The 26,586-nt window shown below is 40.9% G+C and overlaps 1 protein-coding gene across 1 annotated transcript in view; it reads left to right on the top strand.

Annotated features, from left to right (window-relative positions):
* UHRF2 (ubiquitin like with PHD and ring finger domains 2) overlaps positions 1 to 26,586 on the top strand; it is a 177,758-nt gene that overhangs the window by 69,122 nt on the left and 82,050 nt on the right. Inside the window, 2 exon segments of the mRNA XM_030567703.1 lie at positions 2,686 to 2,948; positions 17,283 to 17,501. Coding sequence (XP_030423563.1) covers positions 2,686 to 2,948; positions 17,283 to 17,501 — 482 coding nt within the window.

Below are 26,586 nucleotides of genomic sequence, written 5' to 3' on the forward strand. Positions count from 1 at the left end.
CACGTCTCATTTAATATTCAGTTACCATGGAAACTTGCTGCTACTGAACTGCATACCCTGCAGCTGAAGTCTAGAGGCATTGTTAATGGTTTGTTACTTAGAGGCTTATTATCAGTCTTCAGAGTGCAATGGAAATAATAAAATTGCTCACCTAAGGGCTTGGCTACACTCACACTTTACAGCGCTGCAACTGAGGTGTGAAAAAAACACCCCCCTGAGCGCTGCAAGATACAGCGCTGTAAAGCGTCAGTGTAATCAGGGCAGCAGCGCTGGGAGCCGCGCTACACCCGTAAGGGATGTGGTTTACATGCAGCGCTGGGAGAGCTCTCTCCCAGCGCTGGCGCTCCGACCACACTCACACTTCAAAGCGCGGCCCCAGCAGCGCTTTGAAATTCCAAGTGTAGCCATACCCCTAAGTGTTTCAGATCAGAGCAGAGGTAACACAATGGAGTGAAGTAGGTCATAGCATAGATTAGGGAAAGGGGCAAACATAGGCCCATTTACACAGCCACTGAAGTTAGTTTTACCACTGTCCTGAAGAGGTGTGGGGATCTGACTCATACCTTTTCCTGTTCTCACCCTTTTTCTTATCCAATTTTTTTAAATTTGGGTTAATTTTATTTCTATTGGTTTATATGATATATTTTCTCTTTTTCTAGTGGTCTTAATTTCTAACAGATTTAGGAAATCTTAAATATGTATGAATTTTAATATTCTTAAGAAGACACACACATAATGGACCTGAAATTTCTTGAATTTCACTGATGCTATTTTTAATTGTCTCAAGTGGATGTCGTCTCTCAGACAAAGATAATCTATTGTTGAGTGGGTAGTTAAGGGCTGTTTCTGGCGTTGCCTGTTAGCTTCAGTGTCCCTACTTGTAAAATGGGGATAATACCCACTTTGAGAATTTTTTGTTTTGGAAGAGGGGGGAATGCTTTATATAAGGAATGTATTATTACAGAAGAAGAAAGGAGTGTAAGTGTAGTTTCTTTTTAAAAAGATGTTTGGCAAAATAACTAAAACTAAAATAAAGCTCTGAAAAGCATCTGTGAAAGTAATAGTTGAAATGGGCCCAGCAGGAACAAAAAGCCACACCTCAGAAGTTTGTTTTAAATAACTTGAACGTGGTCTGAGCAGTATTAGAATGTACTTTTAATTTGGTAGTATATATTCCTCCTTTATATGCCATTCTTCTTTTGGTACAGCTCCATTCTATCAGACTGCTACAATATTTCTTTGCTCCGAGTACAGAGTGGATGGGGGTATTACACTATTAAGAGTTATAGATTTTTGTAGACGCTGTTTTGAATCCAGGTTCATGTTTCAAATATCTGTACTTATTCAGAAATCAAGTTTGCACTGTCAAAGTAACATTTTTAGTCAACAATCTATCTACTTTAAGTGAAATATATTATGGAATAGCTTAGTTGCTTGGTGGTGTGCAATTTCTGAGCAATTGTATTTCATTTCCAGGTTCAAGTTCACAGAAGCTAGAAATGTTATGTCCAGAGTTGTGTTTCTGAGGGCAAGTCTACCCTACAGTGCTACATTGGCACAGCTGCATCGACACAGTTGTGCTGCTGTAAACACACTATGCAGACAGAGTGCTCTCCTGTTGGCATAATAGCTTCCACCTCTCGTGGAGATGAAATAATGTCAGCGGGAGAGCATTTCCCGCCAACATAGCTCTGGTGTGGACAGCGCTTAGGTCCGGGGTAGGCAACCTATGGCACGTGTGCTGAAGGCAGCACTTGAGCTGATTTTTCAGTGGCGCTCACACTGCCCGGATCCTGGCCACCGGTCTGGGGGGGCTCTGCATTTTAATTTAATTTTAAATAAAGCTTCTTAAATATTTTAAAAACCTTATTTACTTTACATACAATAATTTAGTTTTCTATTAAAGACTTCTAAAAATGTTAAAATATACTGCTGGTATGCGAAACCTTAAATTAGAGTGAATAAATGAAGACTTGGCACACCACTTCTGAAAGGTTGCCGACCCCTGGCTTAGGTTGATGTAACTTGTGTCACACAGAGGAGTCTCTTTCACACCCCTGAGTGACATAAGTCACATGGACTTGAGTGGTAGTGTAGACCAGCCCTTAGAGGTGTAAGATGCATGGAAATCTCAATCTTGGTTAGCTGTGGTAACAGCTTTGGTAGGTTTGGAGAGACTTTTCTTGTCCTCTTGGCTGGAGGAATCAAGGGTAGTGCGGGATTAAAGGAAACATCTAAGGAAAAAATAACTATTCCATTATTGAGGAACCAGTGAAGTCTTAGAAACTCTGTAGTTTTTGAGCTAATATTCTGAGTGCCTGCCCTTGGGAAGGCAGCTGCTAAAGGCATAAATCTTTATTGATGATTGGGAACAATATTGTGGAGGAGGAGAAAGATGATAGACTACTGTTCTATTTTTTCTTATAAAAATCTGTCTTGCCTAACAGTGGTTTTTGTTGAATTACTTATAAAGGGTAATGTTAAATATTATTACAGGTGAGTCAAATATTAAAATTCTATTCTAAAAGCACACAAATAAGTGTAGGGTTTTTTAAATTTAGTTACACAAATTGAGTGTACAGGTTAGCTCAAAATTACCAAGTTGTTTAGCCAGTTGTTCTTTTTCCCATTTAACCTGATTTTTAGGCAATAAACATTAACTCCTTGTCAAAATTTCATTTTTAGATAAATGAATTGGTGGATGCCCGTGATGTCAGCATTGGAGCCTGGTTTGAAGCTCACATAGAAAATGTAACCCGAGCAACAAAAGGACATAAGAATGGTAAAGCTCAAGCAAAAAGTGGCAATACTTACAGAAGGACTAATGGAAACTTAAGCAAAGATCATTCTAGAGAAAATACAAATAATTTGGACAGTGCACCTTCAACATCTTATTCAGACTGTATGGACACTGATGAAGATGCTATTTATCATATCAAGTATGATGAGTAAGTGCTCCTGATATTGTTGTGAGGACACAATGTGAATTTATTTGGTTTGTGTAAACCAAGAATAATGTTGAAGAAACTTGGATCCTAGAGAGAGCAAGTTCAAAATTACAACCAAAAAGCAGTATTAAGAAGCCATAACACATTTCTTTTGGATTTAATGGCTAATTGGGACATGACGAGAATTTTTTTTCTTACTCCTGAATTCCTATGAAGTATTTAACTTTTATTGCTCACCTTTATGAAACTTAAAACCCTCCCCTTAACAAGGAAATGACATTAAAAATCAGATTTGCTGTATCTATTTTGCTGCATAAGACATGAATATAAGTAAAGCATACCTTTTTATATTTCTCCCATTGAAGTCCAAATGGAGAGACAAAACTCTCATGGAAGCAAAATCTGGTGCTTGAATTGGATGAATTTGTCTCAAGGGCGATACTGATGCACAAAGTTACCAGTCTGCCTTTCATGTAAATCTTTACAGCCAATCCCCCAATTGAGGGATGGAAAGCAATTCCATAATTTCAGTGTGGAATGAGGGTATTGGGTGAAGAAATAAAGATTGAAACCTGCAGCGAATGTGCCAGTGCAGACCCCCGTGACAGAGTCCCATAGAGTTTAATGGGATTTCTCTACACAAGTCTTCACTGGTGCATCGGCTTACAGAATTGGGACCAAGATATTAAAAGCATCCTTCTGTTTAAACAGACTTTTAGCAACTAAAGGAATAACGTTGAATATTCCGTTACGTTGCTGAGACTAAGACATGGTGCTTTTGTGTTTTGAGTCTTCATAGTAGAGGATGATGCACATACCCTTGTGCAGGAGTATAAAGGAGGTATACCTTGCTGAGAGTAAATTGATGAAGAGCATTAGAGTTTCAAAGGAAACTTTAAATCAGCAGTGTCTATTTTAAGTTTTATTTTTCCAGTATAATACAATAAAACAATTATTGTTAGGAGAAGTAAAAATTGATTTGCTATTGGTTGAGAACCTGAACATAGCTACTTTTAGCTACTGCTGATAGTAGTGGTATTTTTTTTTAAATGTGCTCATGCTTGAGGATCATTCAGATTTTGTCCTTGTGCACCATCTGTTAGTTAAATTTTTACGTATGCATCTATATAAACAAATCATGTATCCATATATGTAAAATACAATTCTCCCCCCCATATTATAGTTTAAAAAAAAGTAAGATTAAAAAGCTACAAGAAAATCCTGCAAAGTACCTTAAAAGCACTAGATATGATTAAAATATCACTATAGTGCGACAGAAGTGAATCATTCTGTGATTTCAAAGATCCATTTTTAAGACTGACTGACTTTAAGATAGAACAGAGTTGTTTGAAGGAGAGATGATGGCACAAGCAAAAGCATAAAAATTTGTGGAAATGGCTTTTGAGACCACTTGAAGGAAATGGTTTCATCCGCTCAACTATTGTCAATTCATATGAGTCAGAGAATTACTGGAGTGGTGAGGCAACCCTGGAATTAGAAGACATAGGATGCATGATGTCACTTGCGCAGACATACGACAAACACAATTTCAATTCTGTTCCTCTACTGTCTGTGCCATAAGGTTTAGCTGTGCATTTCTAGCAGGTGGAGATAATCAACTCTTTTGGCTTCCTTTAATATGATCTGCAGCAGGTTTGTATTTTTAGCTAGTGATCGTCATAACTGTATTTTCTTTTTTTAACTGTCTGAAATTGCCTGAACGTCATGATTACCTACTTTCACTGGAATGAACTTGCTAAATATTTAAAGCGTGAGCTTCTGACAACACAGTTTTTCTGAGGCTGTCTGGAGAGCAAGATCTCTGCATTTTTCAGTTAGTAGTGAAAACTTCAGATATAAAGTTATCCCCTGGCAGACAAAACGGCTATCTAGTAATCAGGATGAGTGGTGCAAATCCACCAAGGTCCAGCTTTAATCAAGTGATGTGGTCTTATTCTTCTGCTTGGAAAAACATACAGAATATTTTTCAGTAATTAGAGAGTTTAGTAAGATTTCTGTTCCTCTTTAAATCATGGCTTCTTCTGAATCTAGACAAACCACAGATTGTGTCTACATGTATCTTTATCATTTATTTGCAGGTATGGACTAGGTTCCTGTTGTGCTTGGCGGACTGTACAAACGTAACAAAAATATATCCCTCTCTCAAAGACCTTATTAAAGAAAGACAAATTTGAAATACTCTGCAAATACCACCACTATCCAAGAGTAAACCCCTGTAGAAAAAATAGAAAGCAGCGCTCAGTATTTTTCTAAGAATTTATATCGACCTCCATCCTTTTTAGAAGAACAGTCGAACAAATGTAATTTTTTCTACAAATTTCACAGTCTGACAATGTTGTGTCAGAGCGTATCTTCACACTAATTGAACTTGCCTTAAAATATAAATGGAGTTAGCATGGTCATATCCATCTCCCAGTGGATAGTCTTTTGAGGCACATGAAAGTCTGACCATTAGACACCATTGAAAATTAGTTTATCTTGCCAATAACTTTCTTTCTCCAAATGGGCATCAGCTTTTCTGTTAGGCCAGTACTCCTGTTCTCTTAGCCTTCTTTCCAGGCTTTTTGAGGTAGACTCGAGATCCCTGTTATCTTCCCCCTTCTCAGTTGATTGTCAGCTCCCACATTTCTCCCAGCTAGGACCTATATATAAATATATGTAATTTTATAACAAGATTAACAATTGAAGTGCTTCACTAAAAACACTTTCTCTTACTCACTCTCTAGATTTCCTCCTATCAAACCAGAAATGTTTATTCCTGTGCTCTTGCAAGTCATTGAGGCTTAGAGCAACAATTATATAAGCACAGGGTGGGTTCTAATGGAACAGTGGGAACACTACAGGTAAGGAAACTAATTTTACCTTTCTCCTATGTGGGTACCCACTGTTCCATTAGTCTAGTATTGATGGGAAATAGCAAACAGTTATAAAAATCCTCCAAGAAAATTGGGGAAGGAGGAAGGAGAATAGTCATGAGAACCTAACCAACATTTTATCCACCAACCTACTTTTTTTCTTTTTTAAAGGATTTATTGCAGAACGCAGAATTGAAACTAAAAGACCCTTTATTCAAAAAGTGTGCCATATGAGGCTAAAAATACTATCTTATGTGAGCCAAGTAAAGGAAGTTGGCTTAAGACCACGTAGCTGCAAGACCGTTTTTATTGTAAGGTCCTGCTCTACCCTTGAAATAGTTGTTGCACCTGGCCAAATGAGCCTTGTCTTCACCTGGGGGTCTTCAATAGACATCTGAAGACCTGAAAAATAGCTGACAAAATATTTTTCTGGGTGGAAAATATTAGCTGTGTACTCTGTCCCCTATATAAAATTAGCATCATTATTTGTGTTTTCGTAGTGTATAGCAGCTCTAGTCAGGAACCAGGACCCTGTTGTGGTAGGCACTGTACAGACACAGAACAAAAGTGTCTATTGGATTTCCTCTAAGGCCTTGTTATATTTAAATAGACTTATACTAGGGCTGTCAATTAATTGCAATTAACTCAAGTGATTAATTTTTGTGAGTTAATTTGTTTTGAGTTAATCACGATAAATCACACAGTTACATTATTATAATATAAATATTTTTTTGTTTTTTACTTTTTCAAATATACTGATTTCAGTTACAACACATAATACAAAGTGTACAGTGCTTACTTTACATTTTTTATAAAATATTTGCACTGTAAAAAAGATAAATAAAAGGAATAGTATTTTTCAAGTCACCTCATACAAGTGCTATAGTACAATCTCTGTTGTGAAATTTACAAATGTAGATTTTTTTTTTAAATTGCACTCAAAAATAAAATAAAACAAGACAACAAGCCTACTCAATCCTATTTCTTGGTCAGCCAAATGCTAAAACAAACAAATCTGTTTACATTTATGGGAGATAATGGTGCCTGCTTCTTATTTACAGTGTCACCTGAAAGTGAGAACAGATGTTCACATGGTACTCTTGTAGCTGGTATTGCAACATATTTATGTGCCAGAGATGTAAACGTTTGTATGCTTCGATCACCACTCCAGAGGACGTGTTTCCATGCTGATGACTGGTTCTGCTCGATATTGATCCACAGCAGTGCTGACGCATGTTCATTTTCATCATCTGAGTCAGATGCCACCAACAGAAATTTTCATTTTATTTTTTGGGGGTGATTCAGGTTCTGTAGTTTCTGCATCGCAGTGTTGCTCTTAAGACTTCTGACAGCATGTTCCACACCGCATCCCTCTTCGGATTTTGGAAGGTACTTCAGATTCTTAAATCTTGGGTCAAGTGCTGTAGCTATCTTTAGAAATCCCACATTAGTACCTTTTTTTTGCGTTTTGTCAAGTCTGCGGTGAAAGCATTATTAAATCAAGCTGGGTCGTCATCCAAGACTGCCATAAAATGAAATATATGGCAGAATGTGGGTGAAACCACAGAGCAAGAGACATACAATCTCCCCCCCCCCCCCCAAAAAAAAAAAAAAAAAGGATTTAGTCACAAATTTAATTAACACTTTTTAAAAAAAATGTGGGTCATCTACATGGACGCATGTCCTGTGGAATGCTGGCCGAAGCATAAAGCGGCATATGAGAGTTAAGCATATCTGGTACATAAATATTTTGCAATGTTGGCGACGACAGTGCCATGCAAATGCCCATTTTCACTTTGATCCAAGTGAAAAGTAGTATTCCCCTTACAAACAAATGCAGGAAGTGGCATAAAGACTATCCTGTCAAGTAAAATGGTAGATAAGGGCTTTTTGATTAGTGTCCCAAGTTTGCTCACTCTTCTAACTGAAAAGACTGCTAAGAGGAAAACTATCTTGACAGGGATGCTTCTCCCATTGGCTGAGAGTGAGTGTTATTGGGTATTGGCAATATGAAGCTGAGGTTTCCTAATAGTGGGTGAGGTAGATGTCTTTGAGAAACTTACTTATGCAATCTGGAAATGTATAGCTGAAGCAATATGTTGGAATTTTATTAGTGAGATCTCAAAGTTTCTGAGACTTGCACTTTCTGATTAATTGGACTTGAAACCCCAAACCAAAGTAATCTTGAAATTTCTCCTAGATATCTTTAGTGAAGAGATGTAGGAAATGTACCTCCTTTTGTACATAACAGTAGGACTGTGTTCCCCAAATCCTCTGTAAACTTGATTAATTGATGCCTTTCTGGATTTAGTAAGAAATATAGATTCTGGGAATAGTCCTTATAAAGGAGGGGATATCACTCAGGTTCCAGGCAGTATGTCTCATTTTGAAGGATCTCTGTTAGTAAGGTTGCTTTGGTGAATGTAATCTCCAGAACGATCCATGGCTCATGAGACTTATTCAGATGTCTATTTAGGAACCACAGACATCTGGATCAGTATGAGTGATGATTGTCTTTGCTTGGCACTGGCCATCTTGGCAGTCAGAAAAGAGGTGGCGGGGAAGGCATAAGCCAAACATCGTGTCCAGGACAATGACAGTATGCCTTCTCTGCAGACCTAGGGATACTGGTGTCAGCAGCAAAACTTCACTGTTTCCTTGGGTAGCATAGAAGACCACTTGGAGAAACAATCACGTCTCTATTAAGTGTTTTAATATAATTCCATTTCCTGCTTTGATGGTGTTTGCTTAGCCAGTCAAACTGATAGGTGCTTTTGTTATAGGTTGTCTTGATTGACAGAGTCTCTTCAGGGAATAGGAAAAGAACTATTGAGTCACCACATAAGCCTCTTGTTGTTTCACCTTGATTAATCAGATATACCATAGTGGTGGTGGTGTTGCTTTCCATGTATATAAACATGCATTAGAAGCGAATTTTTGGGAGCCAGATGTGCATTGCATTGCATAGCTTGTTTTAAATCTGGTAAATTGATTCTGTGTTGAGAGTATTGGAGGTTCCACTTGCCCTGAACTTGGAGTACCATCCATGCTTTGCAATCCAATAATTTTGGCATCTATAATTCTGCCTATTGTGGTACTGGTGTGTCAGTGAGGGGTCTTTCATTGTATCGTTGAAGACCTCTTCCTCACTCTGGGAAGGATGAATCCGTGATGAATGGATCAGCCCTTGGCTGACTGCTCCTGAATGTTCTAAATAGGAAATTCTGCAAAGAGCAGAGATGAAGCATTGCTTCGGTTACTACTACTACTGTCATACTAAACAGAGGGATGGGTGTGTCAGTTTCTAGCAGTTGCTCAAGAAATCCTCCCTGAGATTTCAGAACTCAAAGAAACCTCTTGGGTAACTGGACTACACTGATATTTGGCTGAAAAAGAGCTCCATCGTGACTGAGAGTGCTTGACCTTCTCCTCCTCCTGCAAACAATAATAAATAAGGTGAAGGAAGGAGTCATCAGTTTTAGGTGTTCAGAAAAACTTATAAATAAAGCTATGTTCTTTTCACGGGTATTTTTAATAAAAGTCATGGACAGGTCACGGGCCGTAAACAAAAATGACTAGTCTGTGACTTTTACTATATACTCCTAATTAAAACCAGGGGCGCCGCGGGGGGAGTTGGCCTCAGACCCTGTTGGTGCTGGGGAGAAGGAGGGTTGGTAGAGCTGGCAGGGGCTCCCTATCTGGCGCCGCATGTCCCTGCAGTGGAGGCAGGGCTAAGGGGCTTTGTGCACTGCTCCCACCACAACCACTGGCTGCACAGCTCCCATTATCTGGGAACCAAAGCCAATGGGAGCTGCCCAGTGCGAGCAGTGTGCGGAGTCTCCTGAACCCTCCGCCTAGGATCTCAGGGCCATGCCAGTGAGAGCCAGGGAGCCACCCATGCCAAGGTATGTGCCCCTCTGCCCACTCCAACCTCCTGCCCCCGGTCCTGAACCTCTTCCCACACACCCAAACTGCTGCTGCTGCAGAAGTCATGTAAGTCACGGTATCCGTGATTTCCATGACCTGCATGACACACTCATAGCTTTACTTATGAACTCCAGTACCTGTATCTGTACCTGAAGGAAGAGGCAGCTTTGTCTTTTAGATCAATGGTTCTAAAACTTCTTTGCGCTCAGGATCCATTTGTAAATGTTTATGGCCTGTCGTGACCCCGTAAACAATTTGGGGATGGAGGCCCTAGCGTGGTTTCAGTTGGGTCCTACCCACTGGCAGGGGAGGGGAGGGGAGTTGGTTGCTGCCCGACATTCACCCCACAGTTACAGCTTCTGTGCTGTGGGGGTGGCTAGACTTGGTTCTCTGCTCCAGGCATTGCAACCTCTGGGGATGTGGTGCCAGTCAGGTTTGGCCCTGTCCCCCATGACTGGATCAAATTTATCTGAGTGGAGTTGTGACCTGGCTGGGGTACAGTGCCTCTCACTCAAATTTGGCCTATTTGTACTCCTGTTGTCATAACATCTCGGCCAAACCTTAGTGGTGCTGGGGCCCCAGAGGTTTCAGTGCCTGGAGCAGGGAAGCAAGCCCAGCCAGCCCTATGGGACAGGACCCATAGGAGATGCAATGTAACCCTTTGAAACATTCTGTCGACCCAATTTTGGGTCCCATCCCACAGGTTGGGAAACCCTGTTTTAGATTACTGTAATGGTGAATGGCTGAACCTGATAAAGAGGAACAGATCTGAGGGGTTGGGTTTGCGGGTGGTGAGGTCTCTATCTGTGGTTGGTGAAAGAGATGCTTGTAAGTCCAAATTCACTCAATGGCAGACAGACCAAGAACCAAAATTCCTTTCCATTTGGTAGTGTTAATGTGAAGTAATAGAACATTTAACATTTATTTTAAAAAATGAAATAGTTAAGAAAAATGTTAGTGGGGGCTGTGGTAAGATACTGTAGAATACACCCTTAATTTACAAGTTGCGAACAACTTTAATTTTGAAGATCTGCTCTGACATTATTATTAAGTTAGATGTGTGACACATTCTTCAGTTCTGATTGTGTATTGAAAAACTTTTTTTTTCAAAATTTGTAATGAACTTTGGTTTTCTTTAGATTACAAATATGGGGAAAATTAAATAAGAGTTGTAACACATTGAGTTTTGGAACGGACACTATATATCGTTCTAGTGGAAAAGTTCTGATCTCCTGTTTTGGTTTCTGTATGTGAATTTTGAGTCTTCTCTTCTGTTACAGCAGTTTCTGATGGTGGATTGGAAAAGAATTAAAGGATGCTCTGGAATTCCTTGGTACCAGGAAAAGATTTTTGTATAGTGACATAGGGTTAATACAGTTCTCTGGATCACCATGCTAGGAATGCTCAAATACTGCCTGTGGCCAGGGAGGACTGGAATCTTTCTTCATGGACAACTGATTGCTAAAAAACGTTTCCATAGAGATGTGAGACCACATGAGAATTTTGCTATGCTAGTATTAAGATTTAAAATTAGAAGTAGGTTCAGTAAGGATACAGCTACCAAAGAAAAGGTTTATTTTTGTGCAATATCTATTGCATATTGGATCCTTATTATACCTTCTTTGTCTTTCTCCTTTTTAAATATTCTATGCTAAGTTTATAACTTAAATAAAACCACACTGGAGCCCTTTGAATATAATTCCTAAAGAACTTTTGTAGCGTGAGGTTACTATACCAATTTTTCTACAACTTAGTTAAGCCAAACTTAGTGGTACAACTAAGGGTATGTCTGTACTGAAATTAAACACCCACAGCCAGCCCCTATCAGCTCATTTGGGGGGAGGGTGATTCAGCCTACAAGGCTGTTTAATTACAGTTCAGACTTGGGCTGACGTCAGGGCTCTGGGACTCTCCCCCTCTTGTTGTCCTAAGGCTCAGGCTGGAGCTCAAGACCAAACATCTACACTGCAGTTAAACAGCCTTGTATTATGAGCCTGAGTTGACTGACACGGGCCAGCCAGAAATGTTTAACTGCAGTGTGATTGTACTCAAGAGCAGAATTTAGCCCACTGTCAGTAGTGTATTTACTCCTGGGGGAATTCTGTGCCGCTGTGCATACACAGAATTTATGTCCTCTGCAGATTTCTTTGCTTCCCCTCGGAAGTATGACTTTCTGATGTGGAAGCAGAGGAAAGCCACAAGAGCAGTCATGCAGCCCTCCTTACCAGTATGTTTTGGGTGCCCAAGGCAGCTGGCAGAGATGTAAATCACTGTGGTGCTGGGATGGGGGAAAACCCAGCTGGTGACTACCACCCTGCGCCGGGTTCAGCTGCTAGTCCTGGATGGGCTGCGGAAGATGGGACTTCCTCTTTCCCTGCTTGGCATCTGGGGTTATGTCAGACCCACCCTCAGATTTCTCCCCCAGCTATAGGAAGCTCTGCAAACTTTTTTCCCCTCCCCCTACAATTCCTGCACTGACCGAGCCTCACCCCCACACACCCATAACCACCCTGATGAACCTCATTCCTGCTGCACCTGCACCTGGATCCCCATTGTACTGAGCACCAGCCAGCTGCATCTGGATCCCCACACCACTGAGCCCTACTCCTCCAGCATTTGGACCCCACCACTGAGCCCACACCCAGACCTCCCTGTCAAGCTCTATTCCTCCCCACTCAAACACCTCAACCCCTGCTGAGCCTCTACCACCTTCAGCTGGACCCCTGAAGAGTCCCATTACCATTGCACCAGAACCCCACAACAAGCCTCTGTACATCCAGTGCTCCCTGCACCTGGATCCCTCCCTGAGCCACCCGCATGCAGATTGCCCCACACAGAGCCCTCTCAACCCACACCTGGATTCCCCCTACACTAAGCTCCTCCACACTTGGATCCTGCCTTGCTAAGCCTGCCTGCCCACACTTAGTGCACTTGGCACAGAGGGGCAGGGCCCTGGGATGTTTTGGGGGCATGCTCGGCCCTTGTGCTGTGTCAGGGTTGAGTGCAGCCTCATCGCGTCTTGGGGCGGGGAAGCTGCATAGTCATCTCCCACCTCTGTGAAGCCAGTGGCCTGTGCTCCCAAATGCCATGCTGGAGCTTCCCACATTTATTTGACAAACAAAATTTGCAAAATTTTAAAATGTGTGCAGAATTTTTAATTTTTTGGAGTAGAATGCTCTCAGGAGTATGTATTATATAGGTAGGAAATCTGCTGAAAAGCACACAACTTCTGTTTTCTCTGGTAGGTTATGATAGAAGCTTTAAAAAGAAGAGAGGCTATAAAGAAGAAAACATCTTTTACGAGCCTCATTTGAGTCTAAGAATAGTTCTTGTATTAGGATTCTGATAGTCTACTTTCTGTAGTGAAAATAATTGAGAAAATTTTATAATGTTTTCTTAGTTGGTGTTCTTGAAAGATTTTATTTGGTTCCTTTGTATGGTATCTGCTGATTTACACTGCCCTACATTTTTTCCTTCCTAACACCAGAGTGTATTTTACCACAGTAATTGAAGTCTAGATTTTATAGTCTTGTGTTTTAGAGGTGTATAAATAAAGCCAGATAAAAGTAGGCATACAGTCTGAGGTCTGATCTAAACCTGAAATGGGTATGATCTGTTTTATCTTTTCTCTTTGTACTACTTCTGTTTGTTGTTGTGGTGGAAGGAGATTTTTGAGGCTAGGGAACTTACCGGTTGATAGAATTCCATCATTCTTCATATTAGAAGTTAGACTTCACTATAGAAGTACAAATTATTATTTGTTATTCATAATAATTAGCCCTAGGCCTGATAGTATGTTCGGAAACAGGTCTTTGGGATTGTAAACCTCAGTGCAGCTGAAATTTTTTTTGGCTCTGTGGGAGGCAGATCTATTTAATATACCCACCTTTTATAGAACTAGAGCAATCCACTGTGAAAAGTTGCATAATAATTTGGTAAGTGTCACATGGAAATAACCTTATTCTTCAGTACACATCTTTGTTCTTGTTTAATTTTATCCCAGCCCTTGCTTACACAAGAAACAAGTTAATCTACCTTGGACACATGAAAAAGGGATCGATTTCACATTTCCATTCCACTGTAGGTGTTTGTGTGCTCCAGTGGATGCCTATTTTCACATGACAATTCATCAGGGTGAATGAAAATTTCTGAGATTTGCTGTCAGCGGATGCCATTTTCAGTTCAGTCTTCCCGTTTGGTCTCTGTGTGGTGCCCTGTGTGGTGTGGTGGTGGTAGCATTCCTGTGAAGGGCAGGTGTCCATGTATTCCCTCTTCTGGACAACTGGCTATTAAAAGGTCAATCCAGGTCGCTGGCGGTGGTCAGCATTCACATAATCTGATCCACCTTTGACACACTAGGCCTCCTGATCAAATCAGACAAGTCAGTCGTGTCTCCAATGTAGAAAACAGAGTTTATTGGTGTGGTTCTGGACTCGACAGATGCCAGGGCTTTAACACTTTAGACAAGATTTTGAACATTGCAAAGCCTCATTCTGGATTTAAAGTCTTATCCTCTCACCGTCGTGAGAAGCTGTTTAAGGCTGATGGGGCACATGGCAGTGTGCACTTATGTGGTCCAGTACACCAGATTGCGCCTCGGACTCCTTCGGGACTGGGTGACAGAAGTATATTCTCCAAGAAAGAACCACATAAACATGTTAGTGCACATATCAAGTCAATCTTAACCTCCCTAGATTGGTGGACACATCTGCCCAGTGTATGCAAAGGAGTTGCTTTTGCCCCACCTCAGCACTCTTACTTTAGTGATGGATGCCTCAGATGTGGGGTTGGGGGCTCTTCTGGAACGCGTGCAGACACAGGGTCTCTGGTCACCTCAAGATCTCAGTCTATACATAAACATCAGGGAGCTGTGGCTCATCTGTTTAGATTGCATGGCATTCCTTTCTCACATCAGGCAAATGGGTGTATTGGTACTGATTGACAATATGATTGCTGTGTTTTATGTAAACGAAAAGGGAGAAGCTTGGTTCTCACTGCTCTGTTGGGAAGCAAACCTGTCTGGGGCCTCATGGCCCAGGGACTCAAAATACATTGGCAGATCACCTGTGCAGGTTGTTTTTCAATCACCACAAGTGGTCCTGTCACTCAGACATAGGAATGTCCATTTTCCAGCTCTGGGCAGCTGCCCAAGTGGAGTTATTTGCAACAAGGGATAACACAACAGCCTAGGTTCACTGAAATGCATTTTTACTGCTGTAGTCAGAAGGGCTGCTATATGTTTCTCTCTCTCTCTCTTCCCCCGTCCTCCCTCCTCCCACCTTTGTGCCCAGAGTTCTGTGCGAGTACAAGGCCAGTCTTATATTGATTGCCCCATCAACACTGGTTTTCACAGTTCTTGGACCTCTTGTTCAGTCCCCAATGTTACTCCTGCTCCACACTGACCTAGCTTCATAGAATCCATGGTAGCATTTGTTGAAATGCTTCCAGTTCCACATGCAGGGCCAGAAAGACCGGCAGAACCCCAGGAGGAGAAAGAAAGGGATAGGAAGGACAGAGAAGCACTCATGTCTCTTCCCTAGCTTACCTGCGCAGTAACAGGTCAGGATATGAGACCTAGTTGAAGAGATTTAGTAGAGGAGTGGCCAGTCTATGGTCTGTTTCAATGGCTATTGCCAATTATATCAGAGGCTTTCCATTCACTTTGGTGTCTTCTAAGCATGGGCTGCTGACTTTGATCATCAAACCATAGCCCAGTGTCCTAGCATGTAAGCTGCCATCAGCAGCAGGCACCTTTGGGAGTACAGTTACTACTTGCAGTAACAATAAAGTACAGTGCAGTGTGGTGTTACCTGGGCCTCTGAGCCACCTTGAACTGCAGGCAACATGCCTCCTTCACTTTCCAGCATGTCTCAGATTCATAAGCGTAGGATTTTGGCCTCAGGGGCTGGAACTGGTTCAATTTGGTATAGCTTGTAATACTGATAAACTCATGAGCACTGCTAAAACTTCCAGAAGAAATTATTACAAAGTGGGGATTTAGTTTGTTATAATTCAGATTACTATTAGCTAAAAACAATTAAACATTTAACAAAGATATTTTCTTTTTTATAGTAGTTATTCTTTTCATCATTTAAATTTGCAGAGAGAGCTGTTTGCACATAATGGGTGTGTGTCCATCCATCCCCATGACTGGAATTTGTTACAAAATAGAATCTCCTTATACTGTGTCATATCAGAAATAAAGAAGTGAACTCTTTGAATTCTTGCTTTATTTCAGTCTGAAAGAATTGATTTCTCCATTTTGTAACAGGGTATCTTAATTTGTTTCCTACCAGCAAAATTTTCTTCTTGGTGTTCAGCCTTTCACTCTGCCATTTTCCCTAGTACATAGGCAGAGCTCTCTGATTTCTACAACCATTACCAAAATGGATCTATACAGAGGATTTATACTAAGTAGCTGGCTTCTCCAAAAGCCTGAGCACATTCTATGCTTATGCCATTTTACTGTAGCTATCTTTCAAATAGATATTACTCCTGCTAAATAGGTATAAACCCAATTTAAAGGAATGGAGCTCACTAGAAGTATTTACCGTACAATTCTAGTGTGGTGTATGTCTGTGCTGGAATAATATGCCCCACCATTTAGAGGAAAATGAGATTGCTTGTAAAAACCTAGCAATTCATGTGTCTCCTTAAAATAACTTAAAAAAGGTTTATTAACAAATGGAAAACTCTAATGTGATTTAACAAGTCTTTAATTCTTCAGGAAGCCTATTTTACAATATTGCAATCCTTACTACATGCTTGATGAGAGAAATCCTTAAATATGGTACTGTTTAGCTTTTTAGATTTATCATTTACTAAAGTGCTAATCACTAAAAGAAAAGGAGAAATATTTTAAAATGATTGGCCATTTTCTGTGATAGAGAGTCCGAGAAACATTCTTTCTGTGATTAGGGGTGTTTATTTGCTTGTCTGTGGAATTTCAGAACCATTCTACTTACTGTTTGATGAACAAATTCGTACTTTTTTTCCTATGCTATCTTCATCTTGCATAATTTTGTTGGTAAATGGTGTCTGTATATGTAGGGTTGGATTTTCAAAAACTGTGTTGCCATTGAAGTCCACGGGAATTTTAACATTGACTTTAATGGGGATAGAGTTAGACTAGAAATGGGATTTTCAAGATATTAATCTTTGTTTCTTTTCACTGTGGGCATGTTTGGGAATTGTGCTATTGATCCGAGTATGAGCAAGACTGGGACAGGCTAGTACTCAGATTTGAAAATTTTTTAGCATCTTTCTAGCAAAAACCTTACATAAACATGATTCTTTGTGGTTTTGATGAAAACTGTTTTTCAAATCCCAGGTAACAAGAACTGTAGTCATAGAACAGGCAAACATTTCAAAAATAACATAAATCCTATTTTCAAAAGTGATTTAGAAATCCAAATCACTTTTGAAAATGGGATTCAGGCTCTTAAGTTACTTGCACTTTTAAAAATTTTACCCTTTGATTTATTTCATATAATAGTGGAAGTACTAATTTGTAACTTTTTCCCCCCCCAAGGTATCCAGAGAATGGTATAATAGAAATGCGTGCCAATAATCTTCGACCACGAGCAAGAACCATTTTGAAATGGAGTGAACTCAATGTGGGTGATATGGTGATGGTTAACTACAATGTAGAGACTCCAGAAGAGAGAGGATTCTGGTTTGATGCAGAAATTACCTCTTTGAGGGAAATCTCAAGGACTAACAAAGAAGTTCATGCCAAAATTCTTCTGGGGTAAGATTTTATTGACCAGTTTTGAAAGTATGCAGGAAAAGAAATCAGAGCTTTCAGTTTTGGCCATTGCATTTCAGTAGATCATAAGTTTAACATTTCATTTTACCTCTATCTGTCTGGATCCTGGAATTACTTGATTTTTTTTTTTTTTTTTTTTTAGCAGATGGAGACTTTTTCGGATCAATGCATTTGGAATGTGGGTGTATTCTCTTCTGCCCCTTCTCATCTTTCCGCCCCCCCCCTTTTGTGACCTGTTACCTGTGATCCCATTGGATCAGACTAGTAACATGTTTTCATTCAATACTATCAAGGCTGAACCATCCATTTTTTCTATCTATCTATCTAATCTATCTATCTAATCTATCTATCTATCTATTTATTTATTTATTTATTTTTGTTTTGGTTCAGACCCTTTGGGCATCTCCAGATCCTAATGGGTGACAGTTGCCTTTGGCAATCCGGACAGACTTCTCAGTCTGCTAGTAGAATGTTCAGGGCCAGATGGTTTGTAGGTGAATAGTGGAATGGGAGAAAACAAATTCTTTGAGATTTCTGTATGGACAAATTCAGCTATTTCACTGACTCTCTTATACAAGATGCTCAAGGACAGCCCTTCAGAGGCTGAATTTACTTCAACAAAAGTCTGTAGTACTGAATTTTGACGTAAGCAATGAAATTGCCTATTCCCCCTTTGTCATTTTCTTTTAGTGCTATACTTAAGGATATCTGAGTTGTATGTTGACTTTATCGTGAATTTTGGGCAGACAAGCATCCTTTCGTTCACCCTAGTGTGTTTTTGCTACAAGTCTGCTTCGGCGTTTAGCAATGAAGGCTGTAATGCCTTTAGAATACATTTAGAACATTTTTCTCAACACAGTATTCTTCATATGAATCAAAGTTACATATTTTAAACGTGATATAGAAATTTCTCTGAAGGATTATTGAAACATAGTATGCCTTTTTAATGTAAATATCCTTGATCTTCAATTTGAAATATTATCTATCTGTTTCAAAATCTTCCTCTTTTGGTTATGCTAACCAAAACAATCAAATATCTTTCTTTTCTCCATTTTATTAGGAGGTAGATTAGAAATGTGTAAACCCTAATAGAAGTTTATTACCTTCAGTATCTTCTGCTGAACTAACTTAATGGACTGAAATCTACGATTTGTGGACATGGCCAACATCTAGTTTGATGCTAACTATATTCTCTGTATAGTTCTCAATTATAGTTCTTCAAGTGATTGTCCACATAGATTGTGCTTTTGGTGCACATGGTGTGTGTGTGTGTGTGTGTGTGTGTGTGTGTGTGTGTGTGTGTGTGTGTGTGTGTGTGTGTGTGTGTGTGTGTGAGAGCGAGCAGTGTTCGGTAGCAGTGTTCATTAGGGCCACACCAGTGCCCTGGATGGTCTTATGCCTTCCACCAAGGACATAAATGGTGGAGTAGTCCCAGCAGTGCCATAGGTCCTTCTTAGTACCCATTGCTGCAATTTGCAACCGTTGGCAGTATCCACTTCTCTTGCACACTGTGCCTTTCACCTTAGATTTTAGGTCTAGTTTATTAGTGAATTAGTTTTAGTTCATAAACTAAATTTCCTTTTGCCTGTTGGCGCATATATATTTTTTAAAATAGTTGTTTAGGTTAGTTAAGTATCCTTTAGCTTAGACAACCCTCTGTATAAGAGTGCTAGGATGATAGTAGAGGCTGAGTTACCAATCTACAAGACCTGTTACTTGTGTGACTCCACTATGTCTATAAATGATGTGCCCCCTTAGTGTTTCATTGGCCTTGTGAAAGAACACATTATGTATTATTCATTTCCCAGAAGGTGAGAGAGGTGCGACTGAAACTCTTCCTGCCAGAGAAGTTGTTGATGCAAGCCTTGTCAGATCACATCCCTCTGGCATGTTTTGCTGTGCTGTGTAGACAAACTCTTAATTTGGCAGTCGTCTTTGAAGCAAGGCTGAGCTCTCTGAGTCAGGACTTCTTTCTCCCCACATTTTTTCCAGCAGTAAGATGACAGAGTAGAGAGCAAGTACAAGGTCAAAAATGCACTAATTGTTCTTCCATATTTTCAGCCTTGAATAGAGCAGTTCTGTTAGTTTTGCCATCCGCGGGAGTAGGATTAGGCCAAAGTTTTATGAGAAAAGGCGAATCCTCGTACAGCAATCCACTCCTAGCTGTCATGCAGCTAAGGTCTGTGGTGAGTTGGTTGAGCGGAGCATGGAAACTGTTTTTTTTTGTTGTTGTTTTTTGAACAGTCACAAGGATTTTTAGACAATGCCACAGCAACACATGATCAATAGAGTAAAATAACTAGTTCTGTGTCTTTATAAACCAGCTAATATTCCCTCTTTAGCAAAGTGAACAATCACTTGCTTAATGACTTCTTCAGGTGACATTTACAGCAGAAGTTGTTCTTCTGCAGCGTGCCTTATTCAGTAGCCTGCTTCCAGCTTGGTGGTTGGGATGATTTCCAGGGGCTAAATATCTTTACAACCTTCCCCCACATGATCTTCGTATCCATTTATTCCATAGACCCAGACCCACTCTTCAGGAATTCCATTAGACTATTAAAATGGCCATATCTCTTTAAGAAAACAAGTGGGAATACTCTTTCAGACACTTCTCCAAATAAGGATTGCTTCTATACTTAATACAATACAGAATTTCATTGAGTGACAGCCCTTGTATAATAAATATGAGATGTATATGTGGGCTTTTTGTGTATTTACTTTTGATTTGTGAAATTTCATTCTTTTCCAATATTTCAGGTGTTTTGTTTCCACCTACAAACACCTGTTTTGGGATTTATGTTGCATCATTGCCAATTTGTGTTTGTAACACTACTCATAAAGTTAATTTAATTCCTCTCTTACTCTTTTTTCTGTTTTGAATATTTTGAGGGAAGTCCAGCTTCTTCTCACTTACTTATTAAGATTCTTTAGGAAACCTTTACTTTGTTATCTTGAAAGCTAAGTCTGATATGCTTTTCAAGAACTATCTTACATTAGACAGGTAACTGAATTAATGGCATTTTCTTTACTCATTCATTTCTTTAATTTTTAATGGACAGAACATTCCTGACAACAAGTGCTTGGATTTGCTCTAAAAGTGCATAGTAATTGTCAATCAAAAAACAAGTGATAGTGCTAATAGCAATACCACTATAAATATAGTTAGTCCAGAATTATTCCAAAGTATTTCATAGATTCTTTATATAAGATGACTTAATGCATCTTTTAGGAAAAATGTGGTATTTTTGGCTAGAGTTTTAAAATTAAGATGCTCAGGACTGTGAGCAGCACTGTTCACTCCTTGTTGTGTATATAAATTGAATAATTACACATGCAAAAAGATTAAATGGGTAATTAATTAGTCATTTGTATGTACATTTATCTTATTTGTATGCACAGTAGAAATAACTGTATGGGCCAGTGGAGGTGTACTTTTCTGCATTATTTTTTTTGCACTGACATCAGACCTCTACTTTTTGGATGTTTGATACCAATATTACACAGTATTTTGGGGGAAAAGGAAGTGAAAATATCAGTTGATAGTACAGGCTGTATTTTAGGGCCATCAAGTGATTAAAAAAATTAATCGTCTGATTAATCGCGCTGTTAAACAGCAATAGAATACCATTTATTTTAAATATTTGTGGATGTTTACTACATTTTCAAACATATTAATTTCAGTTACAACAGAGAATACAAAGCTTTACAGTGCTCACTTTATATTTTTGATTGCAAATATTTGCACTATAAAAAACAGATTGTATTTTTTAATTCATCTCATACAAGTAGTGCAATCTCTTTATCGCAAAAGTTGAACTTACAAATGTAGAATTATGTATAAAAATCTGCATTCAAAAATAAAACAATATAAAACTTTAGAGCCTACAAGTCTACTCCCTACTTCTTGGTCAGCCAATCACTCAGACAAACAAGGTTGGTTACAATTTTCAGGAGATAATGCTGCCTGTTTCTTGTTTACAATGTTACCTGAAAGTGAGAACAGGTATTCGTATGGCACTGTAATAGCTGGTTTTGCAAGATATTTACCTGCCAGATTTGCTAAAGATTCATATGTCCCTTCATGCTTCAACCACCATTCCAGAGGACATGCTTCCATGCTGAATGAAGTTCTGCTTGATAATGATCCAAAGTTGTGTGGACTGATGTTCATTTTCATCATCAGAGTCCGATACCACCAGCAGAAGGTTGATTTTCTTTTTTGGTGGTTTGGGTTATGTAGTTTCTGCATCAGTCTGTTGCTCTTTTAAGACTTCTCAAAGTATGCTCCACAACTTGTCCCTCTCGGATTTTTGGACGGCACTTCAGATTTTTAAATCTTGGGTCGAGTGCTGTAGCCATTTTTAGAAATCTCACATCTGTACCTTCTTTGCTTTTTGTCAAATCTGCTGTGAAAGTGTTCTTAAAACGAACATGTGTTGAGTCATCATCTGAGACTGCTATAGCATGAAATATATGCAGAATGCAGATAAAACAGAGCCGGAGACATACAATGTCCTTTGGTATGGTGGCCAAAGCATGGAGAGGGCGACTACAAAGGTGCCATGCAAACACCTCTTCTCTCTTTCAGGTGACATAAATAAAAAGCAGACAGCAGTGTCTCCTGTCAATGTAAACAAACTTGTTTGTGTTAGCAATTGGCAGAATAAGAAGTAGGATTGAGTGGATTTGTAGGCTCTAAAGTTTAATACTGTTTGTTTTTTGTTTTTGAATGCAGTTATGTAACCAAAAAAATCTGCATTTGTAAGTTACACTTTCACAATAAAGAGATTGCATTTCAGTACTTGTCTGAGGTGAATTGAAAAATACTATTTCTTTTGTTTATCATTTTTACAATGCATATATTTGTAATAAAAAATAATATAAAGTGAGCACTTTCTGTTCTCTGTATTTGAAATCAATATTGAAAATGTAGAAAAACATCCACAAATATTTATGAAATTTCAATTGGTATTCTATTGTTATAAATGCGATTAATCACCGTTAATTTTTTTGAGTTAATCGTGCAAGTTAACTGCGATTAATTGACAGCCCTACTATATTTTGATAGTATGGAAATAAACAAGAATTTAGGGTTTAAACAGGACTGTCATTTTGAGGAAACCACCCCCCCAGGATCTTTAATATCTCCTTGTGGTCCCTCCTGATACTATGTAAGTGTGCTGCTATCCTGACCCCTTTCAGTTCCTTCTTTCCACCCACAGTCTGAGTCAGAATACCCTGTGGTATTTTCCTCTACCTTTTTTGACAGTCACCTAGTCAGCATCTGTTGCTTGGTAAATAGTTGGCAGTTACTACCCTGTACTTCAGGTTTTCCTTTAAAATTTATTTTTTGTTCTGTTTTTATTAATTCTTAGTTGGTGGTGCCGAGCGCCAAGGGCATGCAGCACTTTCCAAGCTTCAAATACTACCTTTTCCCGGTAGTAACACTTTGCCCCCATGCCCGCCCCCCCCCCACTTTTTTATGTTATGCCTTGGTGAGGGGGACACTAAAGAGAGATGTGCATCTGCCTATCCTTCAGAAAGCATATGCAGATTTCCAGGGATCTGCACCTCAAACAGCACCTTCTGGAGCTAACAACGAGGCCTGCCTCGGCAGCGGGCATAGCTCCCAATCGTCTTGTTAGCACTCATTCAGCCGCTGCCCCCTGCCATAGCTTCCCTCAGACCTGTGCACTCTGATTCCTTTCCGAGGACAAGAGGCCAATCCTCCTCCGATGTTCCTCTCAAGGGGATCCATAAGACTAACTAGGGCCATTCTAGCTCCAAGAGAGGTTCATCATCATCCTTGAAAAGGGGCTCACTATAACATTGTGCCTCACTACATACCCGGGGTAGAGCTGGGCCATCCACCTGTGTCTCCCCGGTGCTCAGGTGAGAAGAGCCAGGCACCATACTGTTGACTGCGGAACAGTCTGTGGAGCTCCCTTCAAGTCCAGTACTGACAGCCATTGTTTCAGTGGCGTTAATCTCTCTACATACCACCCCACAGGCGTACATGGTGGCAAGGGACCTGCTGTGCCTGTCTGACCTCAATTAGCTCTTAGCACAAGAGTCCCTTGGTGCCACCTGTTGCCCCTGGCCAATTGACCTCTTTGGCACCGGGGCAGTCACTGGCCTTAGTAGGGCTCAGAGACAATTTAAGGGCTACACCTCAACACAGTCCACTATGCAGCCTCGTTCCTCAGTACTGGAACACCCTTCCACTCTGGCAGGCATGCCCTCAACTTTGGTGCCCATTGCTTTGATACGGGGAAATTGTCACACTGGGGGCTGACCACAGTTTATTCCTCAGCGTTGCACGTGAAGCTTGTTTTTGGTACTGGAGTTGGATGTGAGACCTTTTACGTCTCATGGATGGGGCACAGATCACTGTGCATCGTCAGTACTGATTTATCTCCATTCCACTGGGTGCTGGACAAATCAGATCATCCAGTAGCTCCACCAGGTTGTGCACTTCCTAGGCTGACTCAATATTCCGAAGCCCCTTCAAGATGAGGTCTGTCCAGCTCCTCGCCATCCCCAGCTGGGTGCATTAGGTCTAGTAAATCATCCAGACTACCTCTGGATGGGGACCATCGGTACTGGGATTAGTACCGGTCATATTGAAGAACAGGTCAGCATGGCCTGACACCTTGTGTCTCCCTATGCCCTACTCCCTTCTCTGTTGGCCTCTGAGGGACTCCCCAGGGATTACACAATCTGCCAGGTTGTGGTCTCCACCTCATTCAAGAGATTGCTGGATCCTACCACAACAGAACCTCATATCCTTCCAGCAGAGGTTACCCTTCCTGATCAACTGGTCCAACAGGACAAGTCATTACTGGAAGGACAAGACTTGTCTCAGGAAGGTACATCATCTTCTGTTAATTTGTCCTCATTTTCCCTGATGACTCGGTGGCCCCAGGCTCCTCCAAACCAGTACTAGAGGATTTTAAGTTTTACCAGGATGTGTTTAAGAGAGTGGCCTCTGCTCTTGGTCATGAGATAAGCTACTGGACAAGAATACCTATAAGGTACTGGATAGCCTTCAGGGGGCAATCCCAGGAAGGGTAGCAATTTTAATTAGTGAGGTCCTTTTGGAGCCAGCATAGGTCCTGTTGAACACACCAGCTTTGTTCTCTTGCACAGACAAGCACTCCTATGTCTCTGCACGTGGATTAGTGTTTTTATTCTCACGTGGGTCTGAATTCCCTGGTTGTGGTGATTGCCAATGAGAGATTGAGGCAAGGGAGATACAAGTCTTCCCCCAAAGAGACCCCAAATGACTGGACATATTGGGCAGAAAAATGTATTCCGCTTCATGTCTCCAGATTTTATAGCTAATCTGCAAGTGCTCTGAGCTGCATATGACTTTAACTGGGAAGCGCTGCCAAAATTATCAGAGAAACTTCCTGAAGATGCAGTGGAAGACTTCAAGGGTTAATGGTAGAGGGACATTTGGCCACAAAAAGTGTTGTTGGTCTGCATTAGCTGTGGTCTGTGCTGTAATAATGAAAAAAGTCGTGGCTATATAATTCTGGTGTAGCACCCATCATGCAACACAATATAGAGGACCTGCATGGTGTTCTTTTGATCTTGGGCAAAAATGATGAGAAGTTAGATTCATTTAAAGACTCCCAGGTGACTGTCTTATCCTTAGGTTTCAAGAGATGACCGCATATACTGCCACACACCCAGTACTCCCAATAATACTTTAGGCAACCTCTCTGTCTGCCCAGGCAATTTGATTTCTTTTTGGAAAAAATCATAGACTTCAGAGAAGAAGGTTCTCTAGCTCTGGCTCCAATCAGCAGGCCCAGCCATTTCTGGGGAAATCCCCCTTTCTCGAGTGCTTGCTCATGTCGATTCCATTCTAGGTATGTGCCCACGTGTAGGGTCATCAGAGACTTTTGCCTTAGTGGTATCTGTAGGATTGGCTGTGGTGCCTTCTGCAGTGCCACATGCATGCTGTGGTATAGTGGGCACCGCCAGCCCTATGCCCGCACAGTTCCTTCTTACCATCCGTGGTGGTTAGTCAGAGCACCTCTCTCCCTTGCCTTGCAAGTGGTTAGCGGTTTTCTCGCCTTGTTAAGAGCCATTCAGCCTTAGGGCTTTGTACATAGTTTTAATTGTTCTTGATAGATATTGTGGTAGTTAGAGTCCCAGTGGGACTCTGGCCTGGGAGGGGCATGCTCCGGTCCACCGGGTTCATGGATTGTAATAGGCCTATGCTTGTTAGCAATCCCCACGGCTGTTGTCCCAAGTGCTTGGACGAATCATACGTCAAAGAGAAGTGTCTGTAAAAACTTTCGGCCACAAACTCAGATGGAGTGGGATATCTGACTCCGAGCCCTGCTAATGGAGTTGGCCGTTCACCTGGCACATGAGCCCTCCCACCAAGAATCAGCAAGCACCTTGGCATCGGTACATAGTGCATCACTGGTACTGGGCTCTGCCTGGCGCAGATCAACATCTCTGGTGCCTAAGAAGAAGGCACGGAAGCGCAGCTCCCTGGCACCAGGAAAAAAGGCCCAAGGGTTTTTGGGCAAGGGACTTAGTTTAGCCTGTTCGGCCATTCTGGAGCCACGAGTGCGCGCCTCTCCTGTTGGGTCCTGAGCCCCTCTAAAGGTCTGTCACCGACTCAAGAGAGTGGTATGGGATCCAAGCCTCTGTGAGCACCGTCACCTTTCTAGGCCTCCTTGGCGCAGAGACAGCAGATGCCTCCATCAGTGCCTTGAGGCAGCAGGATCCAGCCGCTGTGACTCCTGAGGAGATAGACAATGATCCTCTGATACGAGACAGCTCTCCACACCACAGTGATACAAATCCCTGGATCCACAGCCCCAATCCTATGGGGCTCACCCCTAGTCACTGGCACCACGATCACCGCCACTCAGACGCGGTTCACCTAGAGATCAATGTCCACTCTCCATATTACCAGCACTGCTCACCCTCCTATCGGTTGGTTTCCTGTCGAAGAGCCCCATTGCCTGCCACATAAGAACAATCCCCATCCAGGCTTCGAACTCCCAGGTGTCGCTACCTGGTACAGACACTGCTCATCTCG

This window comes from Gopherus evgoodei, chromosome 6 (genome assembly GCF_007399415.2).
Source record: "Gopherus evgoodei ecotype Sinaloan lineage chromosome 6, rGopEvg1_v1.p, whole genome shotgun sequence".
Taxonomy (NCBI): domain Eukaryota; kingdom Metazoa; phylum Chordata; order Testudines; family Testudinidae; genus Gopherus; species Gopherus evgoodei.